This window comes from Theobroma cacao, chromosome 6, assembly GCF_000208745.1.
Source record: "Theobroma cacao cultivar B97-61/B2 chromosome 6, Criollo_cocoa_genome_V2, whole genome shotgun sequence".
Lineage (NCBI taxonomy): Eukaryota > Viridiplantae > Streptophyta > Magnoliopsida > Malvales > Malvaceae > Theobroma > Theobroma cacao.
Window position 1 is genome coordinate 25,238,196 of NC_030855.1, and position 13,417 is coordinate 25,251,612.

At 37.6% G+C, this 13,417-nt stretch overlaps 3 protein-coding genes across 4 annotated transcripts; all 3 read right to left on the bottom strand.

Annotated features, from left to right (window-relative positions):
- LOC18597140 (protein DETOXIFICATION 40) lies at window positions 218-2,809 on the bottom strand. Its single transcript, XM_018122670.1, has 7 exons — window positions 2,342-2,809; window positions 1,604-2,235; window positions 1,347-1,403; window positions 995-1,233; window positions 683-801; window positions 522-608; window positions 218-368 (listed from the first exon to the last, which is right to left on the bottom strand). Exons 1-7 carry the CDS (start codon window positions 2,681-2,683, stop codon window positions 306-308), a joined length of 1,539 nt encoding a protein of 512 aa, XP_017978159.1. The 5' UTR covers window positions 2,684-2,809; the 3' UTR covers window positions 218-305.
- On the bottom strand, window positions 4,566-9,270 carry LOC18597141 (uncharacterized GPI-anchored protein At1g61900). Of its 2 annotated transcripts, XM_007025996.2 has the most exons (8): window positions 8,874-9,263; window positions 7,433-7,612; window positions 6,740-7,345; window positions 6,125-6,370; window positions 5,972-5,983; window positions 5,391-5,534; window positions 5,220-5,264; window positions 4,566-4,987 (listed from the first exon to the last, which is right to left on the bottom strand). In XM_007025996.2, the coding sequence occupies exons 1-8, from the start codon at window positions 8,941-8,943 to the stop codon at window positions 4,905-4,907; spliced, it is 1,386 nt and encodes a 461-aa protein (XP_007026058.2). In that variant the 5' UTR covers window positions 8,944-9,263; the 3' UTR covers window positions 4,566-4,904. The 2 variants fall into 2 exon arrangements, with proteins under 2 accessions (XP_007026058.2, XP_017979202.1); XM_018123713.1 differs by lacking the exon at window positions 5,972-5,983 and having other exon boundaries at window positions 8,874-9,270.
- LOC18597142 lies at window positions 9,958-10,676 on the bottom strand. The gene has a single exon (XM_018123714.1). It carries the CDS (start codon window positions 10,585-10,587, stop codon window positions 10,234-10,236), a length of 354 nt encoding a protein of 117 aa, XP_017979203.1. The 5' UTR covers window positions 10,588-10,676; the 3' UTR covers window positions 9,958-10,233.

A 13,417-nucleotide genomic window follows, 5' to 3' on the forward strand; every position in this document is an offset into this window, starting at 1 on the left:
CAGATTTTACTTAACCGATTGGAAAAATGAGACAAAATTTGAGAAAGAAAGCACAGAATCTTCAAGAAACTGTCAAAAAAAAGGAAGGGATCCTTCAAACTTGAGCATGGCACGTATCTGCTTACTAGATTCATGATGTTTTTCTTGCTCATCTTTATTCATTAAAAACAAAACCCAAAAAAAAATCAAAACAAAGGTGAGAGAGAGAAGAAAGGGAAAATATTTTGGCAGTCTACACATATATATATGGCATTTATTTGATGACACAATATGTGAAATTTGGGAAGCTGTGACAAGTTCATGAGTTAATTCAACAGAGGCTCCTTCTTGTCTTCCCACCTATCCAGCCTATTCCTTGTCTTCTCAACCTGATCACGAAGTAATTGCTCATGAGAATTAATGGAAATATGCTATCAGATTAGGACATTTAAGCATTATAAACTGTATATTTGTCATGTTACAATTCTTAATCCTTCATTTTCAGATGGAAAATGTAAAGATTCTTTGAGGGTTTTGTTTACCTCTTTGGTCCAATCTGTACTAAATGTGACATACATTAAAATGAGAGTTTGTATAACAGAGCCTCCTATCATCCCCGCCCAAATTCCCTGCAAAAAACAAGCACATTCCAATGACTAAAGTCGAGCTTGAAAAGGAGTGGAGATTCGAGGCTTGCTTGTACCTTCGCACCAAAGTCGAACTTGAAGCCAAGAACACAACCCAATGGGATGCCAACAAAGTAAAAGCACCCGACGTTAACATAGGCCACAAATGCTTGCCATCCGCACCCCACAGCCACACCTTTAGTCATTGCAAGTCATTTCACAATAATATCACAAAGTTAATGATAATGGAGAAATTATTCCCATTGATGTAGATGTATAACAACGAGTCCATATGTGATTTAACTCTGAGCAACTGAGGTTTGACTGTTAGTATAATATGGAGGTTTTCATGTGGTTGAATTGCTATCGGGCATGATCAGTTTTCTTACCAGTTAAAACAGGTTGGATACCATTTAGTAGGACGGAGATGGCGAGGTAAGGAGAGAGTTCTGAGACAGCATCGGCAACAGTTGAACCACTGGTGAAGGCATAACTCATGACATGGCGCAGAACAAGCACGAGAATGGCGAAGATGGCAGCGATGATGAAAGAGCTCGAAGTTACTATGACTACGGAAAATGCTGCTGATTTGGGATGTCCAGCCCCCAGCTCGTTGCTGACCCTCACACTATGTGTAATCAGTTCACAATTAAATAGTTTCAGACCAAGAATTTTTTAAATTGTGAATTACGATTGCATGTCCATGAAAAGGAGCCATGAATGAAAAGCTGAAGAACTTACCTTGCAGCCGCATTGAAGCCGACTGCAATCATGTAAGCCCATCCGCATATCGTCATGCTGCGTTTAGCAAAACAGCATGAAATCGTTAGCCTGATGTCTGAAGGATAAGGCCTAGAGGCCAAGAAATAACTTATCTAAGATTTTTCCTATAGCTACGTCAACATTCCAAGGTACTATACTCCTTGGTTTGATGTCGAAAGAAGCAATATTCTGTACATTTCACGCATGCCCCTCTAGGCTTTAGTTATTGCCCTTACCAGATGGAAAGAGCGTCCAGGGCAATTTCAGCATTTTTGAGCAACCCAGCAATCAAAACTATTATCTGATAGTACCAAGTTTCTAGGCACAGCATGACAGCAGATGCTACGGATAGCTTCAAGAAGTCCCATAGTCCAGAGAAAGCCTGTAGGCTAAAACCTGTCCATGTGTGCTTGCACTTTTCAGTCATTACGATGTACACAAATTGTGCTGCGACTACGATCCACCATGATAAACTCAACACCAATGATGCACCCAACAACCCCCAGCCCAGTTTGAATATCGCAAGCCAACTCATTAAAAGGTGTAGTGCAAGTGCAGCTGCTGAAATGCATGCACTAGGGAACACTATGCTTTGGGCTTGTAGGAATTTCTGTATGGGGAAATTGGCAGCATAGGCAAATATTTGTGGAATGAGGCCATAAGTAAAGACTGCTGCTGCAGATGCAATCGTGGCTGATTCTCCTAGTAAGAGCAAGATGGGCTTGGAGAATATGTAGATGATCATAAGTGGGATCCCAGTTGCCATAAGAAGGATTGTTGATCTTTGGAGATAGATGCCTAGCATTCCGTACTTGTTTGCCCCATAAGCTTGTCCACACAGTGTCTCCACTGCACTTCCCATCCCTAGCTGCATATACAATCAACTCATCAGGTACATCAAGTTATCGATGTAATTCAGGTTTCTCAACTAAGCTAGCTATGCTTGAACCTGTGCCTTAGAGAGAGAAACTTACCATGAGCCCATAAGCAAAAGTTTGGATACCATTGTTACCAAGCGAAGCTGCAGCAAGCTCAAGATTGCCAAGATGGCCACAAAAAATTTGGGTGGACATGGAGATGAGATTGTTGAACAGGTAAACCACGACTGCAGGGGCAGCGAGGTGGAAGAGGATACCGAGCTCAATCCATGTAGCTCTCTGGATTCGCCAAAACAATGATAAACTGTTATCTGATAGCGTATCTTCAAGAAGATCAGAAACACATGGCTCAGGTGAGAAAGATTTGTAGTAATGTAACAGTGGCTGATGCACCTCATTTTCAGCACAGTCTATTCTGTTCTCTGAGGCCATGATCATCTCTAGCTCTCTCACTACAGAAGGAGAAAAGCTACTTGGCTACCTGATGACATGATTAAAAGCGTTTGGTACTTGACAATGCTATATGATTACAAGTAATATGATTGCAAGTAATGTGATTGTAAGAAAAATAACATTATAGTATTTGGTATACAAGTAAAATAATGATTAAAATGCAGGAAAGATAAAATTGCAGCGTTTGCTTTACAAGTACTTTATTAAAAATGTAATGTTAATTTTCAGAATTATCCTTATTTATTAAAATACGAGTTTAATATATTTATATTTTTTATTATTAATTTTTATATAATATCATCTCTTAAATATATTTTTAATGTCATATATTTTATTTTTATTTTTATTATAATTTTATATATTTTATTTTCATTTTTTAATATAATTTTTTATATTATATCTTTTATTTTAATTTCTTTTACCTATATTATATAAATTTTAATTTCTTTTACTTTATTTTATTTTAATTTCTAATTTTTATATTACATATTTTATTTTAATAATTTTTATTTTAATTATAACATTACAAAATATTTTTAACAAAATAATAAAATTGAATGGTAAAAATATCTTTAATAACATTGCAGAGTGCAATGTAATGTGATTGTATTGATTTTAGACTACAATCACATTACATCCCTTGGTTATAATATGATTGCATTGCAATTTTACATCACAGTGATCTGTTGTAAAATAAACACTGTAATGTAATTTAATTAGACACATTGCAGGTAATATACTTTCACTTCCCTTATACCAAACGCTACCTTAATGAAAAAAGACACTCTTTCTAAGTAATTTAATCAAACCTTGTTGCAACCAGCTAGAAGGATCTGCCTTAGCTGTTAGATTTTATCATGTCAGATCAAGACCATTAATCAATTTAGCTGCATTGATGTATGTACTACCATTCAGGCTTTTTATAAATTTTCAAACAATAATCATAATTAATACTATTACGTACGCCATGGTTGCAGCAATAATTAGGGCCAAATATTTAGGATGTGCAATTCATGTTCATCAGGTGCTATTTTTTTTTTTTTCAAAAAAGGCAGTGAGAGTTTATTCTATATATTACTGAAAATAACGCTTACCCGAAATTAAAATGGGACAAAATTAAACTCGTTAAGAATTGAAATTATTATATAATATCAGGTGCTAATCAAGGGCCATATGCCATAAAATTTATTTTATTATAACTAGGTTATTGTTTTGGTTCCATGCTTTGCATGAGGGAATACAGCATTCCAATGTTCAGATTCGTTGAACCAATTGCATCCGGATTTTTGGGATCTTTGAAGAATAAGCTGATGATCACATCCGGATTTGAGGGATCTAGTATTCTTTACTTTTTTCCTTTTTTAATTTGATCTTAGATTCTGTACTTTACTCAGACTTTGTGTCTGCTACTGTGGACAATGTACAGCACATTGAATTAATGGAGTGGTGTGGAAACGTTGATGTAGGCCCAACAGCATTTATAAGTTTCAGCAACAAAAACGGACCGACCACCTCAAGCTTTACGACAGGCGGGCTCTCCAAGGACAGAACCTCACAAGCCTTAAGCTCAAATACGTCTGGAGGTGGCCCATCGTCGTTGAAGTTTATGTTGCCCTTTTCATATGTAGCAATACACACGATGAGCTCGTGCCCAGCTCTGATGCATGGTCAACGGATTCTATTGTTTAATTGAAAATGGTTTTACTGAAGAAAAGTTTGTAGGAGGGGTGGATGTAGATCAGCAGGGAACTGGCAAGGGAAGAAACTTCCAAGTTCCAACAATTGCCATGGATGTAGAAAAGGGAAAGCCTGTCAAATTGCTAGATTGATGAAGAAATGCATTGCGGGTTGTATTCAACAGGCCACAGCTCCCAAGAAATAGAGTAAGATTCTTATAAATCTCCAATCAAAATTTACAGGGTATTGTCTAATACTTATAGATACAACATAGCTTTTCTCTTCTCCCAAGTTACTTTACAAAATATTATTACACAAAACATGCAAGAATCACGAATTAATATGATCAGATGCACGATGTGAGTCCACCTCCGGTTGAGAGTGTCACTACTGATAACTTTCGATGAACAGGGGGTCATGCCTGTATCACAGTGTAAAACCTTTTCTCGAGAAGACTTCATCCAGTTATGCTCAGACTTACAGAGACCGATGTTATATCATGCAGTTATGGAGAAAGACTGACTCGGCCTCAAACTAGAATTGTGACGAGCATCATTATGGCCATCGAAGAAGCAATGAGAAGATAAACTGCAACATATTCATTGTAAAGACCTGCCGAAGAGAGAATGACTCTTTAGAGAGAGGCAAAGACCAAAGTTTATATAACTCAGTTTGAGGCATAGCTTTATTCAAAGATATCCTTGTTACAACCTTATGTTTGCCCGACACATTTGAGACCAACACGAGATAGCAACTCAACATCAATTTCAGACCAACATCCACAAATTCCTCTCATCTCCATCGATTTACAATTATTTGAGGAGTAAAAAGGTTTACATCTTACCAGTTTGAGCATTTGTTGCTGCAGGTAGTGCAGGAATTCTGACAGCTGCATGCCAAAATTCCAGTTGAAAATAAGTAAAAGATGACAGAGGGAAAACAGTCATGTTAATTTTGAAATGGCTTTCTAATATGAACTATCCATTCTAGAAGCAAACTTGAGAATACAACATACATTTTTTGCATGATGAAGCTGGTAGTAGTGACAGAGTGGGCCATGGAGCTGGAATATTATCATTTAGATCGCAAATGAAACTAATACCAGAGAACTTGTCAAATGTCGCATCAGAGGGCAAGCTTGGCAGGAGGCATCCAGATACTAAAAGCAGAGGAAGCAACTCAAGTTAGACACAATTATATTATAAATGGTCAGGGGCATATTATCTAATCTAATATGCTCTGTTTGAACAGGATGGCTACAACTAAACAATGAATTAGTGTTTTCTAGTTCCAAAAAGGGTATAATTCTTCCAATTGTAACAACTCTCACCCCCACTTTCCTAAACCCCAAGAGGCAAAAACAAAACACCAAATGCTTCTTCTCCTAAAGAGAACTATCTCGAGGGAGTATGAGCATTGTTGCTGCTTTCAAAAAGAGCTTTCAACACGATGTAAGTACCATAGTAAAGAAATCAGAAGTCACAGTTAGAGATAACAGAGATGATAAACTAACTTAAAGAGAAGAAAATAGGAAATAATTCCCAGTATGCAAATGCAAATTTATGCAGCCAATTCTGAGTGGAGTAAGCATCTTACCCTGACTTCCAACTGATGCATACAAGTTGTTGGTATCAAGTATCAAATTGATCATGATGAAAAAAAGAATTAAGTGTTAGTACCAGTTCAAAATTGTCATGTGAAGATCACTTCAGCTTGCTCATCAAAGGTGCGTCAAGTAACAAAACTAACCTTGGAGGGAGAAATCCTTGAGGCTTATGTGACATTGGCTATAAACATTTCTGGTGATATTGTATTTCTGTAGCTTCAACCCTAGTGAGGTAGCACAATCCAAAGCTTGTAAGTTGGTGATCAGGGTCTGCTTTTGCAAGTGAGAAACATAACTATCCATGGCATCACAACATGCTGTCTGGTTATTTATTCCATTCCAGCAGCTGTTTGCAACATGCCTCATGTTGGGGAAAACGAGAGGGCAAACTGAAGCAGAAGAAAGAACATGGAGAAAAAATCAAGAACTTAAATATAAAGTCAAAGAGGTCATCTGAAAAATTATCATTAGACCTGAGAGATCCCTACGGATAGATTAGCATCTACAACTGCCATCAACAAATGATAGCTGACAAGCACAGTGGAAAAGCCACCTTGGCTAACAAGGTTTCCATTGTAGAAGCAAATAGATAGAGGTAATAAAAACTTCTGTGCTACTCATTGTCCAAAGGGACGCTCTTATACACATTAATCAGATGGTAATACCTAAGGGGAGAAGGTAAAGGGGTGAATCTAAACTATGAATATAAGACATTTAATAAAGTGAAATTTGACATCTATGCTTTAGTCCAAACTCACCTTTGTTAACATTGCAATTGGTCAGTCCTCTAAGAACTTCCTTTGCTCGATAAGGATCAAGTTTACTTGCCAGCCACCGAAGGACAACAGTTTTACAATCATTTACCCTTGTTGAGTGCTCTGGTAAAACATGGGGCACATCCATGTTCAAAGGATCAGAAGCTTTCAGTGCAAGCCTTATTGCAGCTTCTGATATAGCACCTTGACAAACTTGGTCACAACATTCTTTCACAGGATCAATCTTTTCACATGAAGCAAGAAGCTCAGAAGAATTTACAGTGCTCTCAAATTCATCAACATCTTTTACAGGGCAAGATGCTTCAGTAAGGTTTGATGGATGAATTGAGCAAATCTGCTTCAAATTCTCACCAGCACCCTGGCCTTCCAAGACTTTCTCAATATCAGAGAGGCAAGGGTTGGCAAGGGTTCTGTTTAGAGCAAGCACACCAGTATCTTTACTTGATTGACCAACAAGAATCACAAGAGTTGCATGCAGCTGCGGGCAACATATTACATTCGCTAACAATGGAGCAAATGCAGCCCAACAATCGATTGAGGTCATGCTCATCAAGCTTTGAGCAGCAGTGAAGTTTAAAATACAAAGTCCTACAAAAGGGCCAAGTCCAAAATGTAATTAAACACTTAACCCCAATTACTTTTGCATTCCAATGTAACCAACTATGTAAAACATACCCGATAATTTAGGAACAGAACTATTTGTGAAGGGTGACAATGGAGAGGGAGCAAGAAGAGGAAGAAATGGCTGAGGAGATGCACTTGGAGTAATTTCAGGTACGAAAGCATCTGCTCGTCTGTCTGTTAACATATAACCTTTAACATGATCCAGTGGGCTGGATAAACATTCACGGAAGCCTGAAATAAAAGCATGGATCAATGAGATGAATACATTATACTATTTACTAAGATAACCAGATAAGTAAGATGCGGAATTTCCACTTTTTCACACTATAAGTACAAATACTTTTAGTGCTTAAGTTCACAAAGGCAAGAGGCATTGCCCACAACCTCAGACTAGGAAAGGAAAGGAAAGGAAAGGAAAGAAAAACCATGAAAGCTTCAACTCAGGACTTGAGAACTGCTATACTTAAGAGCATAACTTGCAAAAAGCTGAGTGCTTACACCTTAAGTTGTTGCTTTGCATTGGTCACAGAGACAATGGTATTGCTAAGACATGTCTCATGTCTGTTCCTCATTCATTTAGCTTTAACTGTTCCCAGTTTTTTTCCCTCCACAAACCTATTTTTCTCATTCTAACACCAACACAATCGATTTATAGATCAGTCAAGAGATCTCAAACACCTCTTTCATGTTGTAACAGAGAGTTGTCCTTGACAGGTTCTAATCATGGTCAACCTCTCTGTAAATGTCTCAGGGATACCAAAATCAAGATCACACATTTCTAAGCACTGTTTTTGCTAAACCACTTCAACTGATTTTCTGTGGTAGTTGTATCCTTGTTGAAGAAGCAGCCACTCTAAAAGCTTAAACAGATAAAAGAACAATGTAAACGACTACAACACCTATTCGTAGTAAGCAGTAACAAACACTCAAAAGGGAAATTATTTGTTAGCAGAAAGGTGGCTAAAACTACAACAAATCACTAGCAAACTATTAACTAATTTTAACTATTCAACAGAACCAAACATTCTCAGTACATTAACTTCCTCTTCAATCCATCATTTCTTTTCTCAAACATCATATTTAACATAAATAACAAGACTAATAAAGAGTTAAACGAAGCTTTCAAGCTGGAAAACACTAAACGCTTACAATATATCAGAATCAAAGAGCCAATAATGCAAGAAATTAGAGTTTCAATAAGTTAAACAGCCAATGCAGAACTTCACTAAAAATTGCAATACTATTTTCAATCAAGAATCTTCCCACATAAAAGTACGGAAATTTACAAGCCTTATTATTGTCAAATCTAAGAAGAAGCCATTTCTCTTAGCCCAAAAGTACAAAACAAAAATTTAAGACATCTAGGCTAACATTTCCTACACAAAGATGCAATTTTGACTAGAGTGACCGAGCTGCTAAAACTAACAGATCATGCTAAAATAAACAAAACCCAGAACAGGAAACAAGGAAGAAGTGCTGAAAATTCACTCACAGGCAAAAAACACAAACAGCTCAAGCAGAAACATGATAACGCGGTGCTTGAGAGACACCCCAGCACTCATGTCTTCTCTCCTTCGATAAAAAATAAGGTTGCGTGACGAGACAAACAAAAAACTAAAAGTGGAGAAGAGATTAAAGCAATGGTCAAGGAGATAGAGAAGTGTGGGAATGTAAGAAAGGAAAAGAGGAAGGCATGGCAGCAGACAGAGAGAGAAGAGAGCCCAGAGAAGCCATGAATGAGCTTGAAGGAGTGGTGGGGACTAAGGAAAAACCAAGCCAAAAAAAAAAAAACAGGAAAGCAGTGAGGAGTAATGAAAATAGCTGTCCTCTCTAGAGAAAGCAGACCCCACACTCAAATTAAACACTCCCACTAGTGCATTAACGCCATCAATTGCCTTTCTCTTCTTTTCTCTCTCTCCCCCCACTTGGTTTACAAGTCATCCTGAGGGCACTTGCGATCTGGCACGTGGCTGTTGGTTGGGAGTTTTTAATAATTCTGGTGATGGTTCCTTGGGTATGCAACGTCTCTTTTATTTCTTGAAATAGCTTTGGACCTGACAGGAACCGAAACAAGGCCTCCGCCAAGCCCGACTGACAGATTGAGGATAGTTCCGCCCAACATGGAGCGGACACGAGCCTATTCGGTTTACTCTAGGTTGGAAGCCTAAGAGTTCAAAGGCAAACCAAACTCATGACCCAAAGCCTAACAGCCCAAGTTTCAGTGTCCGGACATGGCAGAATCGTTGTTGGTGAAATTCAAACATGACCATGACCATGTAACTTGGGTTGTCATTTGGTTTAACTACTGGAAGATCAACTACTATATGCATGTATTAGTTTCTGATCACCTTGGCTTGCAAATTAAAGGGATTATAGCAAGAAATGTTCCTCTGTTTTGGTTTGCCACATGGAGGATTGGCGAGAAACCTGCGTGGTAATCGTATCCCAACATCAATTTACAATCATCTAAGCAGGATTGATGAGTTTGAGAGAACATTGAGCAGCAACAGAGTTGTTCTTCATTGTAAGGATGAACCATGAGAAGCAGTGAGATTTTTTTTTTTTTGGGACTTGGGTAGAAGTTGATATAGAAGCCTTAGTTTATTTGATTATGTATTCCCTTAAGTCTATGACAACTAAATACAGAAAATGTTCATGTACCAGAATTCAGGACATATACACATAAAAAAAATTTTCAAAACGGCCTATTCTCTATGTACAATAACCTTAACAAAATCATGAATCATTTCAAGCCTAGTTCTCACGTTTCAAGGCATGGAAAAAGATGATCGAAACCCAGAGAACTGAGGATGAAGAAATCCATAGAATTGCACCATCTGCAACTCATTTATTTAGTTCACCTCCGGAATACTTTGTAGGACCGGCTTCCATGGCCGATGGTGCTCCAGCTCATACACATCTCCACCCTTGACCATACTAACCAGGACTTGTTCAAGAGTCAGACCTTGCATGTCCACTTTCCGTACCAACTGCTCTAGCTCCTTCTTTGAAATGGTTATCTTTACCTCTCGGGCTGATGGAGATGACGAAGATAACGAAGCAACTCTCTTTGCACCAAGCAAGCTCTCCTTCTCCGTAATGTTAATAACCTCACCATCATCATCCTCTTGCCTGTGAGTTGAGGCCAAAGACCCCCAGTCGTCATCATCCCAAGATGCCTTTCCGTGTCTAAGACAATTCCCCATTTCTGATTTCTCCGGTAGTTTCTTAAACCTGTCTATATCTATACGTAGTAATACAGAGAAATTTTCCGGGAGAAGAGATCTTAAACATGGAAGGAGTCACAGTATTTATAGAGAAAAGAAGACAGGTCAGGTAACTAAGGTTCCTGGAAACCACGTAGGACAGGAATGACAGGACCTTGAGCCCTGGTCTTACGTGGAAACCTGATCTCTTGGTTAGTTGACCAATAAAATTGAACAGGCCGTGCTAAAAGAGGGACCCAGATGAGACGGTGCAGCCTAGCTGAAACGAGCTTCAAGCTAGTCTCTGGGCGGAGAGGATGGAGCCATGAAGGTGGCTAAATTAAAGACGGCTCAGCTTAAGGTTTAAGCATTGGCTTAACAACAAGCAAGCAAAGTTGGGAGAAACTTGCCAGCTACAAACCAAAGTCAAAACCAAACAGATGGTGGATTTTGGGGTGTGAAAAGGATTAATAGAAGCATCTTTGGATTGGAAAAATGAAAACCAAGTGTGAACAAGATACATGCTGTTGGAATCTTTGACTTGTAATTCCTTTTCCTTCTAACTTCTTCCTCACGTGGGTGGGTGCTACGCTTGCTCGAGGCAATTACCTGTTTCCTTTCTTCTATGCTTAATATTCCATTTACACGTACCTTATGTTTTCACATTAATCTCAAGATTCCTATTTATTTTACTAGCTTTAAATTTACAACTAACTACTAGCTAATTATGAACAAAACTAGAAGAGGAGAATTGAATATTCTATTCACATTAACTAGCTTGAAATGCTACCAACTTGTGTTGACCAACTTCTATAATTGAAATCAAACTGATAAAATATGAAGAAAACGTAAATCAAGGAAGGAGAAACACATGTAATTAACCCAAAAATCTTCCATTTTTCTCATATTAATGTCTCATAAATAAGTTATTTTTCCCATGTTTTTCTCCTGATCGTGTGCAATCTTCTCAGTTGTTGAAAAACATGGTGCTTCAATCTGTCAAGAAAGATGGCATCCGAAGGTGATTAATCTACTTTCATTTCAAATAAATAATTCATCTCGGTCTAGGTTGCTTTTCTTGCTTAAATTTTGCAAGCAGCCCCACCCCCCACCCCCCGATTGCAGCATATCTGTCAACAACATATATGTTTTCCCTTTTTATAAACTTCAAATCTTATCAGATTCACGCCCACAGGATCTCTAGATTCTGTACAAATGCCTGCAAACTACACGTGGAAGAACAATGAGATAGAACTTGAATCAAGTGCATGCACGCTGCAAGCCGTACAGCTATAGTCAAACTCATTTTAAATCAAATTAAGCAAAGATGACTTGAAACCAAGGTTAACCGATGCATGCACTTTCTCCATGTCCATTTCTGTGAAGAATCTGATCATAGTCCTTGATCTTTATCCAATTCAACATATATATGTTCTTGGGCATAGTAACAAAGTTGTTTTGAATACTTAATTAGCCGAAGTTAGGGTGATGCAGAACTAGTTTTTTTACAGTAACACATTCAGGAATCTGTATTCAACATTGAAAATCCAAGCCTTGCTGCCTGATCTATTATTATGGTACAAGGTAATTGGTCGAATTATACTTTACAATTCATACCTTTTGGTTCAAAAACTTTATGCATGAAGAAGGTACTTATGTTAGTGATCAATGAATATTGTTCTTGAGATTTCACTTAAAAGGCGAAAATTTATATAGATTTTACTGAAATTATAGGTAAAGGAAGTAAGCTTTGATGAGGTGGAGAAGAACAAATCAATTTTTTCTTCTTGAATTTCAACATCCCTGATGACCTGACCTTGTCTATATCAAATAACGTGATTTCTTATGTATGCATTTACAGAACTCATGGTCAATGCCGTATTTGAGGCTAGAGTTTGCTCTTATAGATTACATTGCAAAACCCCATGGCTGCTGATCCTCCTTTAATGCGTTCGGCAATTTATGTAATTTTAAAATATCTAAAAATAAGATGAAACTTATCTCTACATAATCATATCAATTAAAATATTAACATCATACATTGTTGAAATTTAACATCAACTTTACAATTCGGTCTAAATCCATTAAGTCATTAGCTTTCCGAATCAACGTGGTGAATTAATAACGTAACTTAAGCTACTCAATGACAAACAGCTTGATCTTGAATACAATTTTCTTTGCTTGGAACCTGGAAACGAAAAGGGAAAGAAGAGCAAAAAAACACTCATAACCCATGAGCTTTCCAGCACGGTAGCAACCTCATTTGCCAACGAATGCTAATTTCCAACTAGTTTTCTTGCTACAATTTCTAGGTGGAACTTGTGATTTTCACATCTCTTTTGCCTAGGTGTTTACGTTACCCACCAAAGATAGTAAAACCATTTGTTGCAATAGTTGAAAGGGTCGTAAGAGAAATTTTCAAGAGAATTGACCTCATCGACCGAGGGTTATATAGCTATAGAAAGAGTTGCCTTTGTCGTCCTTGACCATATATGTTTGCCTCTTTGGGGCAAAAACTAGAAAAGACAAAAGAGCAAACGATGTTTATCTTAGAGGAGATCGCTGTTTAAGATAAGGCCAAATGATTGAGTTGCATATCCACAGGTAAGCAAAGAAGAATTAAATCTCCCTGACAAGTCTTGGTTTCTATTATTTTGTGTGCAATTCTTGTATGACTTTTATAATCGGCTGAGATATTGGACAATGTACGGATGCTAATTACAGCTATATGCTTGACAAATTTGTTGACATTCAAAGTTTTGTAGGCTAGCTCTAAGAGGATACATCAATATCCATGTTTTAACTTTTTGTACTGTATATATATATATAT

Bases quoted from the DNA above. Each gene is read 5' to 3' on its own strand.
- LOC18597140 (XM_018122670.1), bottom strand. From the start codon at position 2,683: ATGATCATGGCCTCAGAGAACAGAATAGACTGTGCTGAAAATGAGGTG. The intron at 1,404-1,603 runs GTAAGGGCAATA...TGCTAAACGCAG, and splicing joins CTGGACGCTCTTTCCATCTG to CATGACGATATGCGGATGGG. The intron at 1,234-1,346 runs GTAAGTTCTTCA...GATTACACATAG, and splicing joins GGCTTCAATGCGGCTGCAAG to TGTGAGGGTCAGCAACGAGC.
- LOC18597141 (XM_007025996.2), bottom strand. From the start codon at position 8,943: ATGAGTGCTGGGGTGTCTCTCAAGCACCGCGTTATCATGTTTCTGCTT. The intron at 7,613-8,873 runs GTGAGTGAATTT...CTTTTATTTCAG, and splicing joins GCTGTTTGTGTTTTTTGCCT to GCTTCCGTGAATGTTTATCC. The intron at 6,371-6,739 runs GTGAGTTTGGAC...CTTCTGCTTCAG, and splicing joins CAATTGCAATGTTAACAAAG to TTTGCCCTCTCGTTTTCCCC.
- LOC18597142 (XM_018123714.1), bottom strand. From the start codon at position 10,587: ATGGGGAATTGTCTTAGACACGGAAAGGCATCTTGGGATGATGACGAC.